Below are 24,288 nucleotides of genomic sequence, written 5' to 3'. Positions count from 1 at the left end.
TCGCTATTAAAGACTTGGAAAATGGCGACGCGGAAGCATCTATAACTAGTGGCGGACTTGGATTTAATTTTGCAACTATTAAATTGAAAAGCGCAAGAGGTTCTGGATACAAATTTCTAGTTGAAATGTATGCTTGATATAATAGTGTGTGTATCTATGTAATATTTTGTGAAGTCTTTTCGAAATATATTTCTACAATTTAATCATCTTTCACCTCAACCCTGTGTTATTTACGCTTTTTGTTAACTTTTCTATAGTATTTCCATATTTGCTTGAGTGATACTTCAAATGCATCAATTATTATTAAACGAATAACCGTAAAGGAACTTACTAAAATGGATAAATCAATAAAAACGAACATAGCTGGGTACTATAATAATTATAACTCACAAATAATAATTAAATTTGTTCGCAATCGAACTCGCTATCAACGTTCAGTATTTCTTCATAAACTTGCTTTACAATAACAAACTAAAAATCCAACTGAATAAGAAATAAAATCGCGTAATTAATTAGTACAATACATGTAGCCCTTATCTTATATCTACACGTCGCTTGACCTCTATATCTGTTTCACCTTCCGTCTCGCTCCATTCTCAGTTCCAACCAACACAAGGCAAGATGTCTCTCAAATGGATTATCATAATTTGTGCTGTGATATCTATAGTACATAGTAAAAGTGTAATAGTTGGCCAAGTATATGACCATAACAATTTAGTAAGGAAAGTACATGAAATGACTGCAGAAGCGGTTGGCATCCCGCTGATAAAGAGAGAACAGGAGTTACATTTCGATTACCCACTAGCCGATCAGAAGATAAAAGGCATCGCTATAAGGGACTTGGAGAATGGTCTAGCTGAACCATCGATAACTAGAGGAGGCCTAGGATTCGGTTTTGTTGATATAAAAATAAAAAGTGAACGTGGATCAGGCTTTAAATATTTAATCGAGATATACGCTTAGGTAGTGATTTTTCATATGTCTAAACTAATGAAGTGCGCTCAATAAATATGTCATATAATGCCAATAACATGTAAATTACAATCTTGGTTATCTGTGAAGTGATGGTGGATTTATTAAACAATAATTAATGAAGGATATAAGTTACCCATGTTTTATCAAAAATTCACTCGTTTACCAAAAAGCTATGAAGAAAACATTTATGTGAACTTTAATTCTATACTTGCTTGATTAAGCAACTTGATTATAAACACAAGAATGTACAAATTATGTTGTGAATAAAGTGTATTTATATTTTTAACATGCTTTTTAATATTTCTTTTACGAATAACCTAATTAATTAAATAAAATTAGCATACCTATTTAGGTATGCTAATTTTAAAAGTTACTATTTAGTAACTTTTTGTTGTGACATTCAATTTCATACGAAAGGTCTGACTAATTCAAGATAAATCACAAAAAGTAAGTCACTTATAAATATATCATAACCGATGCAGCATATATATCAGAAAGGTTAATATAAAATTTACATTGAGTCATAGACTTGAACAAACAGAGACAATTAAGTGTGACTAAACAATTGTTATACTTATGCAATCAATAAAAAATATTCTTCCTTTTTATGAATGTATTGAAGTTAAAAATATTGATACAAATTGCAATTTAATTTACTTTTAATAGGTGTCCAAGCCTGCATGCTTGATGACGTCATCCAGTTCTTCAAAGAGGGAGTATCAGTAAAGAAAGAATAACAAAAGAAGTTAGAAATAGTTTTAGTATATATCCAACATTTGTCTTTTTTATTTAAATGCAAACAATATGTCAATCTTGCAGGTCACGTACCTATTTCATTAAATGAAATAGTAGCTTCTATCTGCATTAAATCAATTTTTTCCACTTTTACTTTTTTTATTTACCATATGTAACAACCTATTCTCTTATTAAAATTCAATTGATGTTTAACCTACTCCGTCTAAAGGCTCACGTCATATTTATTATGTATCTATATTTGTATAGCAAGGCCACCTCACATGTTATGGGTAAATAGATCATAAAGAGAATAATTTATTAGTCATGCCATTTTAATACCATTCGAGGGGAGGAATTTTTGAGATAACAACGTTCCTATGTCCTTTCGCGGGTCTTCTCGGTATCTTTGTACCAAATTACATCCATATTGGTTCAGTACTTTAGTCGTAATAAGGAGGCAAACATAAAGAGTTAATTTCACATTTATAATATTAATTGGAATTTAGTAGAAAAGAAAAGAAACGCTTATAATCATATCATCATCATCATCATCAGCCCATATATGTTCCCACTGCTGGGACACAGGCCTCCTATGAGGGTTCAGGCCATAATCCACCACGCTGGCCAAGTGCGGGTTGGCAGATGTCACATGCCGTCGAACTTCTAATTCTTGGACATGCCGGTTTCCTCACGATGTTTTCCTTCACCGTTAAAGCAGTGGTGATGTTATCTACATGCGCAGATAAATTGAAAAATCAATTTATTTCCTGAGCGCTCGCCCGGTCTCGAACCCCGACTTATCGATTTTGAAGTCCGAGGTCCTCACCACTGAGCCACCACTGCTTTTTTTATAATCATATATAAAAAAAGCAGTGGTGGCTCAGTGGTGAGGACATAATACATATGCATAGTGCATACATAATATAATTTTGCAAATAGGCTTGAACTGGTAATATTTTTAAGGTGAAGGTAGGGTGATTTCCTCATAATAAAACAAATAAATAACTAATTTATAGCATACAGCTTTATTTACCATGATAATTCATAAAATGTCCAGTCTGAATAGCATACACTTCTACCAGGAAATTATAACCTCTGAAGATACTAGGACTGTGTAATTCCAGTGTCACAAACCTTTGGCCAATCCCGCCTTTTTTCAAATAAACTTCTCCCCATTTATCAGGCCGCAAATCTAAAACTCTGATAGCGTTTATCACTTCCTGGTTGGAACTATTCACAGTTATTGTCTTGGAACGCACCCATAACGCCGGATTTTCTTGTTGTACCTTTTCGTAAATTATCTTCGAATTTAAATCAGGATATCCAAGTATCAAATCTGAAGAGTTAATGTGATCGAACAAGAGTACTGTTAAAAGAATTGATGCAATCATTTTTACGTCTGTGATATTCTAAGGTATGAGAGTAAATGACAAAAAAAACGTTTGGATCATGAATGAGCGACTACTTGCTAACACATAAAACAAATTGAAACTTATGGGAAATATGATTATTTTGCCTATTTATGTTGAGATGTCACTTTAATTTGTTTATTTGGTATGTAAATCTTAATTCTTCAGAGGCGGTTTGCGGTTTGGTTTCTATGTAATTCCCATTCTCTTACTTTCAATTGCTTTCTTCAATAGGTAAGGACCTACTATAATAGAAATGAACAAGGCAGACCTTGTTCATTTCCATTTTAAATATGTAGACACAATAAAGAACATATATGAATTCGAACAAATCAATAATTGTATTAGAAATTTACCCAACAAAAACACTATAAAATTTTTTTCCTATAGACATAACGAAATTCGGAGGTATGAAGCATAAAAGGGATTGGTTATTGGATTATTTCCAGACTAACAAAGGGAACTTAAACTTGTTGAAATACAAACAAACAAACAAACATAAAAATCAATATTCTCCGACAACAGTTTTAAAACGTTACATCTCTAATAAAAAAAAATCATGGTTACAACTCAAGTTCTAAGTAAATAATTCTCGGAACACAAATCATGTTAATTGCTGAAATAATGTTAATGCCTTATACGTAACAAAACACAATTTAACAGTTCATCGACAATACACAAAAGATGATCTAATAGCCCATCCAATAAATCAACAACCGGCTATATAACCGACAAATGTTTCTAGAACGTCATTTGTATGTGATATTTTATACAATAACAACCAAAATGGAAACAAAGTTATTGATTTTAAGCGTTTTATCTATATTTACCATAGTAAGTTCCAACGATATAAGACTGGGATATACTGCGGCATCTTCCAAACAAATTTACAGTGAAATAAAGGAAGCTGATCCTGCATTGTGGAAGAGGACAGATGACATAATTGTGAACGCACCACATAATGAAATTATTAGTGCTGTCTTTGTCACTGATCTAAGGGATGATAAGGATGGAGAAGCGTATATAGAAAGTGGTGGAGTTGGTGGGAAAAGTGTAACAATTGGTCTAAAGAGTCCCAGTATCTTGAGAGGTTATAAATTTGAAATTGAAGTCTATACGAATGATCCTAATGCAAGATTATACAGCAAAGGTGGTGGTTATGCACCCTATAGTGGCAATGTTGAATATTATCCTAGGAAATATTGATAAGTATTGATAAGATTGTATTTATTTTACATTAAAGGCATTGTATTTGTTTTTTGTTTTATTTTATGGCTTACAAGTGTAAGTATTTGATAATTCTGTTTATAGATATATTTCTACTTCTTATTATTATTCAATTTCAATATTTCTCCAAATAGATTCAAGGAATAACTAACTACTTTCAGTCTGGGATATGGTGGGGTAACCACCGTCAGGATGAAGGGCCGGATTACATTGGTGAGGACCTCGTATTTAAAATCGACTTTTAGACCAAAATTGAAATATTTTACTACTTACACGTAACTAGTTTTCGGCCCACAGCTTGGTTTGTACTCAAAGGCAAAGATAGGCAATCCCGAGGAATTTCCCTGAATATTTTCTTCACTATCCAAATTCATTCAAAATCCATATTTATTCTTTGTCCTTCCTCGAGTCTCACATGTCCAATTTCATCCCAATCGACTCAGTAGTTCCTGAGATTAAGGCGTTCAAGTAAACAATCAAAGTTCTTGTCAAGATTATATATTAAAGTATAGAAATATATACAAGCTGCCTGGAATGCGTACAGTTATAAAAGGATAAAAGTAAACTGTTTTAATCACCAGAACCTACCGGGACAAGTTATGAATCTTACGCCAATTGCTCAAAAAACATTTTGTATTATAATTTACGTTCAGAAATATATATGAAATTTATCTCTCTACGAAAAGTATTAACAAATAACAATAATATGTGCGCAGTACAATGCCAAACCTTGCTATTTTACCTGTTGACATCATTGCACGGTGAGGATTAGTCATTCAATTTGAACTTCCTTTTTTGTGACATTGATGCTTCAAGATAGTATTACATATATCGTTCTTCCGACAGGTGAATTAACAAATTTATTAATTTATCTATCTATCTATCTATATAAGTAAAAACTAGCTGTTCGCAACGGCTTCGCCCGTGGTACATATATAGTCTATGTTACTCGTGGATAATGTAGCTTTCGAACGGTGAAAGAATTTTTAAAATCGGTCCAGTAGTTTTTGAGCCTTTTCATTACAACCAAACAAACAAAGTTTTCCTCTTTATAATATTAGTATAGATAAATTATAAATATAAAATAAACCTTAACTAACGAACTAGTCAAATCTTATCCTTTCTTTTAACGTTAGGAAATGCATTTCCGCATCCTCCTCTACAGGTTTACTGAGAGGGGGTATGCGGGACTCGTATTCAAACCCTACCCACTAAAACCCAACGGTGGCCATCGCTCGCCATCAACGGTGGGTGTTAACAGCCACGCCTTATACTAAGTCAAATCTAATCCTGAATCTAAACAATATTATTGAGTAACGGACGGAGTAGACGGACTTATATTAATGCTTTTCTTTATCAATTGGACGATATTTTCCTAGTTAACAAAATCGAATCGTAACTAAATACTCCCTCATATTTTAAAAGCAGGTTTTCGTTTTATAACATTTCCATAGTAAGCACGAGAAATCATATCAAAGATCTTATAACAGGACCAAGTGAAAACCCTTCAGATCCTATTATATAATTGCAAAAGTACTTATTAATTTATTTGTTCTTTATTTTATATACAAGCAATAATAAAAAAGATGACAATAATTGTAACAAAGGATTCTGTGTACAAAATTATTTTAAGGCGGCCTTATGGCTATCAGCCATTTCCTCCAGGCAACCGACGGGTAAAGGATAAATACTCAATATAGTCGAAAGTATGTGTCAAATTTATCCTATATAATTAATAAATATATACAAATACATACTATATATACTTACTTTATAAATAACAATAAACATATACTAAACAACTAATCGGAAACAAAATAAGACAAATACAACTTTACAATTAATAACTCTAATAGACACATCATCTTGGTACGAAGAAAAAAACATATAACATTATGGTAGAAGACATCGTGTCATTTTAAAGGTGAATACCCAGCGTAGTTACTTTTCTTAGGTTAAACAGAGCATAACTTTATCTATTACTCACAGTTATTCTGGTTAAATTAAACAAAAACATATCCTAATCAATCACACACTGACAATATGAATATCACGATGTTTAAAGTTTCTTTCCTCTTCAAATTACGTTTAAAAGTAAATTTAAGTAATTTACTTTTTTAATAAAAACGTAAGTTTGACGCAAGAAGTAAATTGAAAACAAAAAAGGTTAAAAAAACCTTGTTTTATACATTCTTTACACTTAAATTTCCAATTTTTAAACTTACAGTTACCAAACATAGATTTTGAACCGATGCGAGTCTATTTATAAAAACCTATATACCTACAACAATTCAAATTCAAATTCAAATTTTATTTCATGTACTCAGTCTTATTTTCTTATATTTAGTATTCAGTCTTATTTTATTTCTTATGTTATTGAGATATTAATGACAAGTATATAAGAGCTCACAATGAACTGTAATAAATTATAAAAAGTAGTTTAAACTGAATTACTTTTGCTTCTTTACAACTATGACGTGTAAGTAGATAGCTGTTTTTCCTGGGTATTCAATAGGTATTCTCGTAAATGCTAATAAGTGCTATATGTAACAATATGATAATGTGATAATAGATACATTTCTAAGAAAATTTATATTACATAAGGTAGAATGTTCGTGCTATTACGTTTGTTTGTTTGCCAGCCGTGACACTGTAGCGTCATATGATGTGCCTTCGCATGATGGATATACGACTCCTTAAGAATGTTTACTTGGATCGCATTATGCACAAGCTGTAATGAAAAATGTAATTTAAAATGATGTGGAAATTACGCGTACGTTAACGGTTTCTGTATTATTACAATAATTATTTAACTACGGACTCGTTATTAGTCCCATTAAGCAATCGTAATATTGAGTAGCCAATGTTCATTATTTGCAATTGGTCTCAGTCATATGTAATGAAATCAGGTTATGTCATAATTATTTTATGTCTGAGAATTGTTTAATATAATAAAGTAAATTAAATTAAAGTTTTGAAATTTTCTTTATAAAGAAATTTTACGGATCATGTCAGTAACTTTTCTGTGAAATCAGAAACAATTTAAATAATAATGTGGTTTAATACACCATTCAATTATTTACCATAGCTCAGGTGATTCACTCTTGCATAATAGCGACATTTTCTATATAAAACAATACATTTTCATTAGCACTTCAGTGCTAACGAACGAACGAAACAAAATGCGTTTCTTATCTCTTATCACCTTGCTTTGCCTCGTCGCAGCAGCGAGCGCCCAGAGCCACGACTTGCTCCTCGGGCAGGCTACATACGGTGACGTCATCATTTTTAAACAAAATGAATACAAATATGGATTCCCCTTCATTGTAAGAACTAGCATCATTGAGTATCCAGAACCAGGACAACACAACTTCGCCTACATCAAAGCGATCTATATCAAGGACAACGAAAGAGATGGTACTGGTGGCTACCCAACTATTTCAGCGGGGGGCGTTGGACAGCGCTTCGTGAAAATCAAGTTGAAGAGTCAGAGAGGCAATGGATTTAACTTTACGGTGACGATCTATGGAAGATACTAGACAGTCATGTGACCCTGGTATTTGTGAAAGTATTTTGTGCCATTAGAAAAATTAGGATTTCTTAATTTAATTAATTTATTTATTTGCTATTATCACCTGTATAAGTATTAAAAGTGAGATTTCTAAAATGGCTTTTTAATTGTTTCCCTCGATAATTCGATTATATTTATTTCCTTTTATTAAGTCACAGGTGTTTTAAAATCCTCGAAAAATATTCAAAAAAAGAGCAGTGAATGAATATATTATTTATTCAGAATAGTTTATGGCAATCATCATCATCAACCATAACAACAAGCGATAATCTATTAAGTACACAAATCCTTAATTTTACTTTAAAACAACTACAGTTGTGTAAACAAAAATACATGAAGTTTTATTTAAAGTATAAATACTTGCCTCAGACGATTTTACATTTCCAGGAAGATTTATTAAACACTTTGATAGTTCCATGTAACGTTATCTCATATTTAATTATATGCCATTAAGCTGATATCCTAAGGTGTATGTTACTTTGGAATGCGGTCAGACTTCTTAGCTGGAGTTAAATTGTATCAAATATTTAAAAACCAAAATCCCTTTAAGGTATCTTTACACGTAGGCCTTTCACCAAATATCTGTATATATAATAGTATGTTAACGTTCTCTTTTATTATTGCACTGAGATTTACACATAATTTGATGCTAGATTTTTCTTTAGTTGTATACAGGAAAATACTATATCAATTACAATGAGAAATGGAAGTATATGTTCTTAGAGCAAATATTTAAAGAGAAAGGTTGCTTATTTTAGTTTTAACATTTGCATACCAAATACTGATAACAGTGAACAATTAATTATATAATGGAAACGAATTCTTCGAAATTTACCTTACCTTCTTTATAATTTAAATTACTTCTAAATTTTCTGTATATTGCAGTCTATTGAAGCAAATCATCTAATATTTATTCTCTTCTAGCCGCTCCCGGCTTCGTTCGGACTGTTTCGGGCTAAAAACAAACTAAAAAATAGCCTATCATACTCCCAGATAACGTGACTATATAATTGTAAAAGGTTTTTTTTAATCGGTTCAGCAGATTCCGAAATTACTATTACATCGACACAAACTCACGAAATCACAAACTTTATTCCTTTATTTTAAATATAAAGTATATTCAGTATAGATAAAATAAATTTCCTATCACAGATAACATAATTCCTATATAGAAGCAAACAAGTCATTGTACGTACATTAGCTGAATCATTTTAGTAAAATTTTGTTTGAAGATGTATAAAATTTGTTTAATTTGCGACGGATAATTAATTTAGTATTTTAATCTATAAGCATACCGACACATCGCTATATAGTATAAGATAAAGTCGCTTTCTCTGTCCCTCTGTCCATATGTATGCTTAAATCTTTAAAAATACGCAACGGATTTTGACAGGGTTTCTTATAATAGATAGAGTGATTCGAGAGGAAGGTTTATATGTATAATAAATAACATCTATTAAACTTCTCCGAATTTAACGCGTGCGAAGTCTCGGGAAAAAGCTAGTGTCTCATAAAATACAATGTTTTCTTCATTATTACAATTACTAGATAACTATAATTTTTATTTTCTGAACGAACACGCGATAATTATTTATACAGTCACATCGAATAAAAATAAATAATGTTGTTATTTTTAATAAATGTATTGTGAAACCCATTTCAGGCTTCCTAGAAAAAAAATAGTCATTACGAAACGGGATACCAAATTATAATAAAATTTTGATTAATAATGCTTCATGCGTAAAACACACATACTGGTATCATACGAACTTTCGAACTGTAGCTTATTTCACGATATTTAACTGTTTTTATAAGTCTTGTGTCCCAGCAGTGGGAACATATATATAGGCTGATGATTAATATTGGTTTCGCAGCCACAAGTTAACTGAATACATGTATATTTACAGTAAATAATAATTTTAGATTTAGTTTTAAAGAAAAAACGTTCTTTCCAGTAACATGGGCCTGCTGGAATTCGAGAAATGGTCGAACCAGCCAAACCTTTTCTCAGAGAAGTCTCGTGTATGCGCCAGAATCCACGGTCTGACACCCGGCCAGCGGCGCATATGCCGGCGCCATAAAGACCACATGCCGGCTGTCAGCGCTGGTGTTCGACAGGGCATCACTGAATGTCAGTATCAGTTTAAAACTCGGAGGTGGAATTGTACTGTGACGGGGGACGAGACTGTCTTCGGCCCTCTGACGTTGATTGGTAAGTGAAAATCAAACTAACTTTAAACAACATGAATATTATATACAAATACGCATTCTGGTAGTTAAATATCTTTATGTTTAGTATTATATGAACTTTATATTTTATAACATGTACCCATGTAGCTAATTCTATGAATGGATGGATATTTGCAACTCTTTCACATAAAAACTACTTGGATTTTTATGAAACTTTACAATATATAGCTTATAAATCAGAATAAGACATGAGCTACACTTGCTATTGCCAGTGGGTTAGACCATGGGTGAAACCGCGCGCCACAGCTAGTATAACTATATACCAGCGGTGGTCATAACCATCTTCATAATAAGATAATCAAGACAGTTAATGAATGAAAAAAATATAATCTGAATTTCCACATCTTAATAAAGAAATAAAAAGTTCTGTGATTCATTGTTTCTTAGGAATGCGGCTACGAAACTGATTTAAAAAAAAATTCATTAACTTTAATAATAAACCATTAGCTTTTAAGTATGTATTACTTATATAAGCCATATTCTGTTTGATATTTCATATTGGTATACTTAATAATTGTATTTTTTTGTAATTGCTCACTAGATTTGAATTATTACCCCAAACATGCTATCAAAACCCTGAGAGGTACAGACTATTATTATCCTTATAACAATTAAACTAATAAACTAGAATCGCGTGTACAATCAAGTGCAGCCATAGCTTACCTCAAGAAGCATAAATCTCACTTAAGCGATGTCGACACCGTGTCGACTCTAAGTGATTTATACTTTGGTTTTATTTCTCGTAACTTAAAGTGCGGCCAAGCTGAATTATCCATCTATTTGAATGTTTATTCTGTGTTAATATTATTTAAATGAGAACTTTTTTACACACGTAACGTCAAAAATATATTTTTGTGCAAGTACAAATGAAATTTTGACATGTTTGATAAATTCATGCTCACAATATGTATAAACTAGCTAGCTCATGATGTGGTTTTATCGCATGTTTATGTCAGTATGAAGTTTTACAAAACATAAACAAGCTTGTGTAACATGCTTATTTGAAGTAAGTTTATATACATATTATTTTATATATATATTATGAAGTAAGTTTATAGTATATAACCTTTTCCTCCAGCCTTCACTTAATACAGAACTAGCCCGCTGCCCGCGACTAAGTCCGCGCACGCGTAGGTTCGAGTTCAAATTTAATTTTTCAAAATAAAAAATATTAATTAGCCTTTACAAAAAAAGGGTTGCATTAACACCCGTCTTGCAGATTTGCGAGAAAGTCGAACAGACAGACATGTAAAAAATTTAAAAAGATTTTCCTTAGCTTATGTGTCACTTGTATGATACCACTACGGTTGCTTATTCATTGTTAGTTGATATGAAAGGTAACCTATGAACTATGAAGGATCATAGTTAAACATTGATTTTGCAGCATATTTCGTCGCAACATATGTACAATTCTAATTGATCTATAACCCATATCTATTCATATGTTTTCGTCGCTATTTTATCAAAAAACTAGCCTTAATGTTATTCCACAGCATCCAGAGAAACGGCTTTCGCCCACGCAATCACATCAGCTGGCGTGTCGCTAGCCGTGTCGAGAGCTTGCCGCGACGGCCGCCTGGCCTCCTGTGGATGTAGTCGCGCGGCGAGACCGAGCCATTTGCACACGGACTGGGTGTGGGGCGGTTGTGGGGACGATCTGGAGTATGGGTATAAGTGCGTATTAGTTTTTGTAAAAGTAGCTTTTTGAGTGCGATGTTGGATAACTATTTTAAAAGAGATGTACGGTATGTTTAACTCGCAACTTTGTTAACTACTACTTACTACTTTGAGTTTGAGTTTGAGTCTAATGGTGAAATAATCAAAAAAATAATCGAGTGGTTTTTAAGTTAATCCGTACCAAAATGACAAAGATTTATTATGAGAAAGTATGACTAATTATACCTACGAAACGAGATGGTCTTCACGTGTTGATTATATATTAATTTACCTGTACGACCCAGTCGTAGACGAAGTCTTATGCTCCGACACAATTTACGCCCATTATTAATTACATTGAGTCATAATTAATGTGTCTATTAATTAATGATTTTTCGTTAGTACTAAGCCCATTTAACAAACAATAATAGACAATATATCAAAATTAAATAATAATTAAAACCTTGGTTACCTGCGTTACCACCTGACGCACCTTATACCTGTCTACTAGGATTTCATAAAATAAAACAGGCCTGCTTTGCCTCTTTTCAGAGCCATTTCCCGTGGAAACATCCTCGCTTTCCCTTTCCATTCACGTCAAAATAATTTTTTGTCTCTCTCTAACACACCTGAGAAAATAGAAAATTTGGATACAAAATGTGCTAGTGGGATATTTGCTGTTCTTATCATACGCCTTAAAATCTATATTTTCTGTCTCGTTTTTCCCTATCATTGTTGTGTGAATGTAGAGAATATTACTACAAGCCCCTATGTACCTTTATCAGAGAGAGAGAGAGAGAGAGAAAATTCACCTGCCTGAATTTAACGTCACGTACCTTGTGAAAATTCAATGTAAAAGGTAGAATAACATACCTTGGTGTTTATGATTTCCTGGTATTCAGGTGAGATGTAAGACAGGTGAAAAATTCACCTGAGCTCTTCAGATTCCCTGTTTTTTTTTAATTAATATTTAATTCTCCGTATTTCGTTGAGTTTATTTTCTGATAAATAAAATTATTACCTCTTACAAAATATTTATATCTAATGTCGAAACGAATATAAATACAAAAAAAATGCTTTTAGCCTGAAGAGGTAGGAAACACCAATAAACAAACACTCATAATAATAATAAATCGATAAAATATATTTACCAAACACCTTTTTATTTAACTTTATTTTCCTTGACATAAATGACCTGTCAGAAGGTCTTCACTCATGTCAAAACATGGTAGAAGACAGATTTAGTACTAGGGCCCCTCATAACTGCAAGAGGTGGAAGTCGCGCAGCTTTTTCTTAAAATTTTTCACTGTGAAAATATTGTGTAATGTTCATAATATTCAATAGCATGAATCAAATTAAATACATCTTAGGAAATGAATGGGGAAAATATTATAGCATTTATTAATAATAAAAAAATATTTTTTTGTTATATATCTGATAAAAAAATTACAAATGACATAAAAAATGTATATTAAATGAACTATTTGAATAATGTTTTTTTTTTTCAAGTTCATGATCATGATAGATTTTGTGAAATAAATTGATAAATAATTGATAGAGCTCAAAGAAAAATACATGTCAAAAGAAGATTATGCAGCCAGAATATATTAAAAATAGTTTAGTTTCTAGTTAAATATTATATTTAAATTGATAACCACTATTTACTTTTGGTCTAAACATGCTAAGGACAACTATGATCAATCAGTATGTTTGAGTGTTACCGAAATTATTGGATTTAATTGCAATATTGAAATGTAAATATCTATTCTCGTCTATTACCAAAGTTCTTAATTATATGGCGTTGACGAAAATAAACCGGAAAAAGTAGTACAACCCTGTGCATTCACGGTAATAATATCTCTTGTTACTTGAGGTTGAGACGGTCCAATGATTGGCGGAACCGACTTTATTTGACATGCGCAATGAATGGATTTTGGAGCAAGAGTCATAGTTTTGAGGTTATTTTACCAGGGTAACATAACCCCATTGGGAATATTCGCGGAAATTGGGAGTTCGAAGTGGATACAAGTATTATTATTGCCATTTTCCAATTTGCCATTCAGTGTGCCATTAGTACCCAAAGGGAGAGTATGTCTAAAATTTTATACTGCAGCACGCAGACACGACGATTCGCCTGAAATGCTGAAAATTTTCTCCTATCTCACTAGGAGAGCATGAGTAGTGAAGAAAATGAGAAAATTCCGTTGAAAATGTAACAACAGGTTTTCCTCTGTAGTGAGTAAAGTGGGTGGAGCCAAACGTTTTCACACACATAACAAAGATAGGGCCGAGTCGCAGAGACATATCACTGAATATAATAAAACACTGAGCCATTACTGCTAGTAAAATAAATATTATGGCGTTATTAGATCAATATGTAACAAATATTCGAAATGTTTTAACATTCACAGGTGGCGTTATAACATTAGAACGACGACTCTTAGAAAAATATCATTGATGCAATTTTTTATTGATATAAGCTTTATAATAAATATTATACCAGTTTGGTTTACGGTAATTTCAACATAAAACTCACCGTTCCGGTGAATAACCCATTGTTGTGACCTATGACTTCGAGTATTTTTTTCCAAGTATACAAGTTTTCCAAATTGGCCTGGGTTTAATCAAACTACTTAATGGCCCACATTTCGTAAACGTGACGTGAAGTAGCCCTGGGATCTTGGACTAATGCTAATACTAAGTTTTTTATTAATTATAATTAAGGAATAACTGCTACAAATAAAAATAAAACAAACTGATATAGGAAAAGCGCAACAGGCGCTCGTATCGCTAAAGTAGCGATCTCTTCCAGATGACCTGGTGGAAAAATTATATTTAGAGTTATTAGCTAGTACCCAAATCAATCAATCAACCATAAGATAACACACATACTAAAACATATCATATAAATCTGTATTCTTAAATTTCCTAACTTTCATTTAAATAAATAGGTATTAGTGACATCCCTAGCAACGGAGGCATTTTTTATCGTGAAGGGTAGAGGGGTACTTTAAAAAAGCTTTTCCAATATTTCGCTTGTTTGAATTTTCTTCATGAGGATAGCATGAAGAGAAGGAGTTAAGGAATGTTAGGAATTTTGAAAAGAATGGTTAAAATATGTTGGGAAACAGGGAGAAAAGCCGTTTACTTCATAAAGGAGATTTTCCCGCATTCGAGTATTTTTATTACCAGGCGAACAAGAATTGTTAGAAGGTTCTCAGGAATGTGGCGGGCAAGGCAGGCTTTGGAATTTACAGAGGAAACGAAATTTTACTTATCTATTTGAAAGCTATTTTAATTTTAAAAATGCTTTTGCTGTAGCTCTAGTTTTAATAAATATTTATTTTAAAATATCCAGCTATGTTATCAATTTGTGTATTCTTGCATAATTGTCAAGTGTAACTGAAATAATTTAAATAACCGGGTAATAAATAAATAAATAAAAGTAGAAACAAATATAATTGCAATACACGTATACATACATACATATATGATTCGTAATTACTATTTTTCCAAATTACGGCTATATGAAATATTAAACAATAACAACATAACTAATAACTTTATAACTAAATAAATTTTATCACCGCACGACTACCAGAGGGCCCGGATAAAATCGGATTTCATTCACCCGGATTACCCCGGTTAACCTTTTTAAGCGAGCTTAAATCCGCCTATGATACTAGGATCTCACAACCAGTAAAGAGGTATGCTGATATATATTTACCGATAAATCACATTTTCATATTTTAATTGATAGACACGCTCTTATAGACACTTGTAAAAAATATCAACTCTTAGAAAACTACAAAGTACAGCAAATTAGTTTTATTGTTGTAAAAGCTTTCCCAAAGATTAATTTTTCGTGTTCGGAATCGATTCCGTAGTTAAGGGTTGGGGGCTTGATGGGCGTGGCTTGTTGCATCCAACCCTCCGTATACTTGTCTCGCTCGGAAAATGTTTCAGGTACCAGGGATAGCATAGTCGTGGAAAACTCTACCGAAAGTCGCGATATTTAATTATTCCAATCACATCGTCATTTTAACTTTGATTGTGCTAAACTTATTAAATTATTTAAAAATTTACTTAGAGTTCTAAATTATTTAAATATACTGAGAATAAATGAATCGAGTATTTTGTTTAATTCATGAAACCAGCATAACAATATATTTGATAAAAATTAACAATTTTTGCACATCCTAGTAATTACTATAATTCAACTCGATAGTTCTCAAATATTGAAATTACTATACAGGACACAACCATGTAAAACACATTAATTTTTATATTGATTAACTAAACAAAAAAGGGGTTATAAAAGGCGCGCATATCAGCGTAAAGACTTTAATAGCCATTTTCATTTTAGCGGTTGTTCTTTTTGTTTGTTTGTCTTTTTTGCACGAGTTTGTGTGTCTTTCCTTCAGCTCGCAGGTAAATTACATGAAAAATGTCTAAATAAGCCATCAGTCATTTGAAAGTCAAATGGTTAAACTGGCCCTTAATGTTTCACTCATAAAGTTGTAAATCAGATCATAAATTAATTTCAAATAATATATATGCATTTACGACATTTTGATTCTCCATACGTATCCATTAATGAGCTGATTAAAAAAATCCACGGCTTATTAAAATAATGATTGTACCAGGTTTACAGAAGGCTTCGTAGATGTTCGCGAGCGTGAGCGAAAAGTGAAACGCGGGAGCCGCGAACAGGGGCGCCAGCTTATGAACAGACATAACAACGAGGCTGGTAGACGGGTAAGGTGCAACATTTATTTTAAAACATTCTAAACTTTCTACTTAATTACTTTGTTTGAATTATTTATAAACAAACTGCAAACAATTTTATAAGTTTGATGGTTTCACGAGATGATTATTTAAATGAGGATTATTTCGAGGAATTCGTGAAAAATCTATTATCCCTACTAATATTGTAAATGCGAAAGTAACTCTGTCTGTCTGTCTGTCTGTTACGCTTTCACGGCTAAGCCACTGAACCGATTTTGATACAATTTGGTATGAAGATAAGACTGAACTTGGGAAAGGACATAGAATACTTTTTCTCGCGAAAAAAGTTTAGAAAGGGTTTAAAGAGGGGATGAAAGTTCGTTATTATCAAACCGATTATGATGAAACTTGGTATGAAGATGGAGCTAAACGTGAGAAAGAACAAACCATACTTTTTAATGCGAAGAAAATACTCATTACCATGTAGCGCGAAATAAGCAAATTCTACGCGGGCGAAAAGCTAGTATTTAATAAAAGGTTTTTCAACATAAAGGTAGCCTTAGCGAATCTGTAGAATAGCTCCAAAACCCATAAACATGTGGGACACATACAAAGCGGAATCGAGGTTTATAATATAATATTTAACCACTTCTACAATCCTATTATTGTTGTAAATACAAAAACAAACAGAAGTATAATTAAATTTATGATATTGTATTAACATGGCTTGTTTTATTGTTTTTTTTTTAACTATTAGAATCGCTACTCGTTTCTATCCAATCCGCTTGCATGGAAGGTAAAGAATATGAAATTTTGCAATAAATTAAGCGATAAGTCCACAGGATTTGTTTTTAAAGCAATTTCATATATATAATAAGAATATGTTTTGCTAAAGTCATAATATCAGCCCATTTATAAGGATTGCCGTCGACATTTCGGATTACTGTCCCTCGGACTTAGCATAACTTATACAGGATTCATTTAAATAGTTTCATTATTCGGTATAAATTAGTTTCTAGCTTATATAGTTCAAGAATGTATAATGTATTTATCCTACAAATATAGATGTTGCTTTTATGACGATTGAGTAAACTACAAACAGCATGTTTTATTAAGAAATACACAGATTATAACATGTGTTTTATATTTATATTTGTACTTATACACTTTATATCGACAAAATATAATTGGCTGACTAAAAAAAAATTAACTGTTGCCACAGAATGAAATTATTTTTGCTGTGCTTAGCTTGATAAACTGATCAGTACAATACAGTTTACTACTAACTAGCTTTTCGCCGCGGCTTTACCCGCGATTTGCGGCAATGATAGACCCGGGGTGTACCTCGTTCATCCCGTGGGATTTCCGGGATAAAAACTTTTCTATGTCTGTATTCTGGTTCTAAGCTACCTCTGCACAAGTTTTCAGATAAATCGTTTAATCCATTCTTGAGTTATAAACAGTGTAATTAAACTCCGCTTTCCTTACCTACTCTCTTTTATATGTTCACTAGCTTTTGCCCGCGGCTTTGCACGCGTTAATTCAGTGTACTAGAATAGATGTTATTATTCATATAAACCTTCCTCTTGAATCACTCTATCTATTAAATAAAAACCCCATCAATATCCGTTGCGTAGTTTTAAAGATTTAAGCATACACAGAAACAAAGGGACAGGGAAAGCGACTTCGTTTTATACTATGTAGTGATTTACATATTTCAAAATGGGATCGGGCAGTAATGTCTTGTTATGCGAAACGAAAAATAATCACTCGTAGCTAGTAGGATAAATAAAGATTTTCTTCTGTAGTTGTTGGCCACACGTAAATCTGTACAAGTTATTATTTAAGCAATATGTATATTTTGTGTAGGTGAACCTATGTATGTGTCGGTGCATGAAAAAGCATATATTATATGAAATACTATATAACAATATACCTACAGCTATAATAGTGTTTCAAGTAGAGACATTAACATTTTTTTTTAATTAATATCGATGATCACATACTCTGTAATTTTATAAAAAAAAACAGTTTTCGGAGTATTTTATATTTACCAGGCTGTTATAAAGAAGTCGAGGGTTACATGCAAGTGCCATGGCGTCTCGGGATCATGCAGCCTCATCACGTGCTGGCAACAACTCGCTACTTTCCGAGAGATCGGTAAGTATTTCAACCGACTCGAAATCTAAGATTTTATGAACAAGAAGACCGTTATTTTAACCGACTTCAAAAAGGAGGCTATTAATCCGATTTGAAAGTATTTAATATATGTAGTTAGAATTGCACATTTTTTATATTATGTTAGTCTATAACAGCTTCTAACACCTACAAAAAAACGTTTCTGTATGATTGTACGATTGTATATTTGTTTATGTTTGTACACGCATATCTAAAAAACTATATCTCGGATTGAAATGGTTTGTGTTTGTAAGCTCAAACAAACTGATCAGTGCACTTTTCATTGAAATCGGTTTAATTGTTTTTAAGATAGAGTCGGTTTAGTTTTGTAATTTATTATCTGTAAGACATACCAATGAGATATTTGTGTGAGAATTATTTGTGAGAGAAATGGCATATTTATATCATTAGATTTAGGACAATATATTTCTAGCCGTTTATTTTTAACTAGCAGTCCGCCCCGGCTTCGTCCGTGGTACATATACTTCCTCAATGAATGGGCTATCTAACAATGAAAGAATTTTTCAAATCGTACCAGTAGTTCCTAAGATTAGTGCGTTCAAACAAATAAACAAACCCTTCTGCTTTGTAATATTAGTACAGATGTCCAATCGATGGACTTTTTTTATTGGTTAAATTTCATGCGATGTTTTTCAGGATGAGGGTGGTTATAAGGTTATATGAAACAGTACTAAAAAATTAGGAATAGTTACATGATTGACTTGAATTTTTAAATAATTTGAAATATGCGTAATAGAACGTTCAATTCAAATTTAACTTACTGAGTTTGAGTATAAAAATAAATATAATATAATAATCCTTGTGTAAATGAAAGTTCAGTGTTAAATTACGAAAAAGTGCATATTTCGTATATTATAATTCAAAGATATAGTAACGAATAATGTTTCAAAAATGACTTTCGGGCTGTGCATGAATTAATTACTTTCATGGGAGACGACAGAGAAATAATGATGGTCATTACTTCTTCAGTGGCTGTCGAGTTCAGAATCGAGTCTATTTGAAGTCGATAAATTTGACTCGCTTCGCTCTGTTCTCTTTGTTATTTCTATTAACCTTGCGGACAATCACCGAAATAATCTACTTAGTTAATTCATTTATCTTCAATGTTAGATATTAAAAAAACGATTCACTTTTTTATTTATTATTTTTACTTATCTTAGAAATTATGTGCGTCATATTTCGAAATATACTGTTTTTTGGGTATTTGTTACTCGAATACTCTCGGGGTGTTTAAAGTGATGTATGAGTCATGTTTGTCCCATTTTAGGATGTGGAGTGGTACCTCCAAACCAGGGAATTTATTGTTAAAAATAATGTCATGTAATTTATGTTTTCGATATTATGAAGATTATCTAATAAATATTGTAATTGTCACAAAAGAAATTAACGCAATAGAGAAAAAAACAAAGGCCATCGAGATTAAAAATATCGATCTATCCCTCCCGATACCAGGGCGGCATGATCTGACAGGAGGACAAATCGCCTCATTACTCCGAGCAAGTGCACAATGCAAGCTCGTTTAGGACACGATCAGTGAAATGGTAGCGTTCCACTACGTTAGTTTTCGTTACATTAAATTGGTTGAGTTATAGCTGGTGATAAAGTGCGTCTATGATCAACTTTGTCGTATTTGTGGGTAGTAATAGAAATTATATCCTACTCTACCTAACTTTATTGTGTATACATTTAATATAACTGTGGCGTTGGATTAAGTAGACATAAGTGATATGTGTTACTGTTCTCCGTACTTAGCATAAATTATAAAGGATTCATTTAAATACTATTACTGGGTATTAATTGATCGGGTTTTAGCCAAAGAGTAGATTAATATATGGTTTTAGCTTATAATCATTAGTAACTGTGTATTTCTGTTTATTAGATGATATCTTATAATGCAAGATTATCCTACATTTGTGACGCTTGGGAGAAAATTGATAATTAATTTAAATGAAATAAAATAATAATTGTTTATTTTTGCCCATTGATGCTTATATTATGAAAAAGGCCAATCGCTCGAGCTATCGAATAACAACACCAACAAAAATAAAGAATAGTTGAACTTCCTAGGATGTAAGGGTGCGTCGGTTTAAAATATATTTTAAAGATCTTATATTTTTTATATACAACGAAAGATAACATAATAGTATTTTTTTTTTTTACGCCTCTATAAATTGATTGCCGACTTTAAATTGGGAAGGAAATAAGATAGGATTTTCGAGAGGAATGAAGGAAAGTACGGGGAAGGGTATGGAAAAGGATATGGCCCGGCTCCCCCATTCACCGAACGAGACACAGCACTATGCTATTTCACGCCGGTCGTCTGTGGTGGTACTTCCCCGGTGCGAGCTGGCCCAATTCGTGCCGAAGCATACTCGACTACCACATATATTATGTACTATAGTCTGCGTAGTCTAAGCTATAATACTATTATAGTAATTTTACCTACATTTGTAAAATTTTAAAGCCTTATTGTAAAAAGAGATAAATTAAGTTTTTTACGACCACATTAAGTTCCACCTTGAGTGAATTTACGATCGCTCTTAAATACTATATTGTATTTGTAATAATAAATTATTTTTGTTTTAATTTATTTTTATACTAACTTCTTAAGCCTGATTCTAACGTCATAACATACGTATTTTGAATCATACGAACTTACGTTAACTAATAAAAATACACCTCATCTTTCAGGAAAAATTTTACATCTACTGGTAGATAATATTTCTAAAATCGCTACAGTAGTTCCATAGTTAAGTTCCTATAAACAAAGTTCCTAACTTTCCTTGTTTTAATCTTAGTATAGATAGCCAAGTAAAACATACCTCGTTATAATTTATTCATTGGTTTCAACTAATTCTATGGCATTGATGACATCCGCCATGCGGGAAGTCTTATTTATTGGCTGTATTAAAATACTACTATGCGTATATTTAAATCGGTAAAACCACGACTAATGCACTAAACGATGTCTCAGATAATTTATTTTGTATTGTTCAAAATACGTTTCCGCTTTGAATAATTGATTGAGACAATTCACCAATAGAAAACATAAGCTACTGTTTATGTTTTTTTATTATATTACCTAATAATACGTATACTATTTTGTTGTCATAATAAATATGTATATATATATTTGTGTATCATATATTTCCATCATGACTCTCATCTTGTGTGCCTTAATAACATAAATAGTTAAATTTGATATCCAGTAACGTATTATTAGCTTAGTCAACATCATTAAAACTTCGATGATTCGTGACTGATATATAGATCCATTTCCCATTTCTTCCACTGATTATTTCATAGAGACTAAGGACTAAGGAGGCGGACTATATGAGTAATAAGTATCTTATATAATAGATAATATCGTAAAAAAATATAAAAAAAAAACTAAATTATCAGAACTAGACCTTAAATTTGGTCTAGTGGGACCGCATAGTAAGCTTCAGCTTTTAAATATTCAAACAAAATAAATAATAAACCCAGTAAAAATTAAAAACGCAAAAAATACCGTCGAATTGATAACGTACTCCTCTTTTGAAGTCGGTTGATTAAGCTATCAAACTTATCTTATTATTAAAGATACATTCTCTTTTAAACTAAATTTATTTTTAAAAGGTGACTATTTACGAGATAAATACGAAGGAGCGACGGAGGTGAAGGTGTCGCGCCGCGGCAAGTTGCGCCTCACCAATCCGAACTACAGCCTGCCGACCGCGCAGGATCTCGTCTATTTAGAAGATTCGCCTAATTACTGTGTGAAGAACGACACATTGGTAATATTATATCACACGTTTTGGGTATCTTAAAAACTGTATTACAGTTGTATATTCTGTTGAATACATAAGAATACAATATTTTAATCTATATAATTTTTCAATATCTCATTATTTGCGTACTGTAGCATCTGTAACACCAGTGATAGAAGTGTTTAGAAGCGGTGATAACTTAACGTTACGTGGTCCACCGAGCTCTTTGCTTGCTCTGCTAAGAAAAAGAGAAACTTAATTTGGTTATGTTGTTGGTATTTTGATTTGACAATTATGTGAGATACATGTAGGTAAATCAAGTTACTATCCTGGTTATTAAATTATCTCCTTGTTAGCATTATTTATATAATTAATATGATAATGTTAGGCAAATTTGACACAATTAGTTTTTCGACATATATAATCTACAAAAAACTGTATTGTTGTAAACATAAGAAAAATTAATATTAAATGAAACATAAAATTTATTATTTTTTGTTCAGGGGTCTCCCGGAACCACGGGTCGCGAATGTAACAGGACATCAGCGGGCATAGACGGTTGTTCGTTGCTATGCTGTGGCCGCGGTTACAACACGAAGCGAATGGTTGTTAAGGAGCGGTGCGGTTGCAAGTTCCATTGGTGTTGCCATGTCCAGTGTAACACCTGTGTGAAGACTGTTGAAGTGTATACTTGTAAATAAAGATTTAAAAACGATGGATAGTAACATCATAGTATCCAAGTCTGCCCTTGAAACATAATATCGTTATAATTTTAACCAATAGATTTTCTCATTTGACAAAAAATTTAGGGAAATTAGGGGCTTTAGGCATGGGTAATTTTTTTGCCACCTTCACAATTTCGGATATGTTCTGTTCAGTTTATTTGTCAGTTATAGTGATGTAGTAATGATTTTCATCGGAGTGTTAAAAAGGTTTTAGAAGTGACGTTATCAGCATATCATCAATATAGACCCTAAAATTCTATTTAAATCGCTGAAACCTTGTTTCCTTTTCCACCATTCTTTTATTCCCCTCGGCAATCCTTTCCTTATCTTTTACCCCTTTAAAGTGGGCAGCGCGTTTGCTGAGACCTGCCTTTGCAAATATTCATTCACGGTGGTGATCAGTTAACATTAGGCTAACTACCAGCTCAGCTGCCCGTTCTAAATTATAATGATAAATGATGATGATGTTTTTTTGTATGTGATAGTTGGCTAAAGAGCTGGTGGGTCGAGTAATATTAAGCGACCACCTGCCAAGACCTCTCATGAACATTTTTATACATAAATAATTCTGAAATAAACAGAATACGCTTGCTATTGAGGCTTATAATATAATTATGTTTATTGATTATGAACCATACTATAGAAATGAAATACTATGGTACTATAAAAAACATAATATTTAACTTGGCCGCGTAAGTGCTTCTGAAGTAATTATTTTATTACTCTCTGTAGAAGCGACCGACACGACAAAAATCGTGAGATGAATTGTTTCTACAATGCGATTGGTGTTATCCTATCATTATAACTCGTATTAGTCTTATGTACTTAATAATCAGTATTTTAATAAATTAGTTTTAGACAATGTAAGTTTATTTATTATGGGACTTGATGATTGTAGGAATCATTTTTCGCAATACCTACATACTTTATTAGGAGGAATATACTTGTATGTAATGAAATATCTCCTAGATTGTTTCCTAATGTCCATAAATAAAAATTTTCTGTAATGTGTAACGTGTTTTAATTAGCATATTGTCATTTTAAAAATTATATTAAAAAGTAG

At 32.1% G+C, this 24,288-nt stretch overlaps 3 protein-coding genes across 7 annotated transcripts in view; all 3 read left to right on the top strand.

Moving 5' to 3' along the window:
* Positions 1–24,234, top strand: part of LOC119836673 (protein Wnt-5b-like) — a 38,339-nt gene extending 14,105 nt beyond the window's left edge. For all 5 annotated transcript variants that reach the window (XM_038362070.1, XM_038362069.1, XM_038362071.1 and 2 more), the window contains exons 3-8: positions 9,873–10,129; positions 11,661–11,841; positions 16,471–16,582; positions 18,610–18,712; positions 22,370–22,527; positions 23,004–24,234. In XM_038362070.1, coding sequence (XP_038217998.1) covers positions 9,873–10,129; positions 11,661–11,841; positions 16,471–16,582; positions 18,610–18,712; positions 22,370–22,527; positions 23,004–23,201 — 1,009 coding nt within the window. In that variant the 3' untranslated portion in view covers positions 23,202–24,234. The remainder of the gene's footprint in view (positions 1–9,872; positions 10,130–11,660; positions 11,842–16,470; positions 16,583–18,609; positions 18,713–22,369; positions 22,528–23,003) is intronic.
* LOC119836675 lies at positions 565–1,177 on the top strand. The gene has a single exon (XM_038362073.1). The coding sequence runs from the start codon at positions 622–624 to the stop codon at positions 961–963; it is 342 nt and encodes a 113-aa protein (XP_038218001.1). The 5' UTR covers positions 565–621; the 3' UTR covers positions 964–1,177.
* LOC119836674 lies at positions 3,869–4,374 on the top strand. Its single transcript, XM_038362072.1, has one exon. The coding sequence runs from the start codon at positions 3,906–3,908 to the stop codon at positions 4,323–4,325; it is 420 nt and encodes a 139-aa protein (XP_038218000.1). The 5' UTR covers positions 3,869–3,905; the 3' UTR covers positions 4,326–4,374.
* Positions 24,235–24,288: the final 54 nt, after the last annotated feature.

Source organism: Zerene cesonia, chromosome 25, assembly GCF_012273895.1.
Source record: "Zerene cesonia ecotype Mississippi chromosome 25, Zerene_cesonia_1.1, whole genome shotgun sequence".
Classification (NCBI taxonomy): domain Eukaryota; kingdom Metazoa; phylum Arthropoda; class Insecta; order Lepidoptera; family Pieridae; genus Zerene; species Zerene cesonia.
This window is presented reverse-complemented; position numbering and strand designations above follow the sequence as displayed.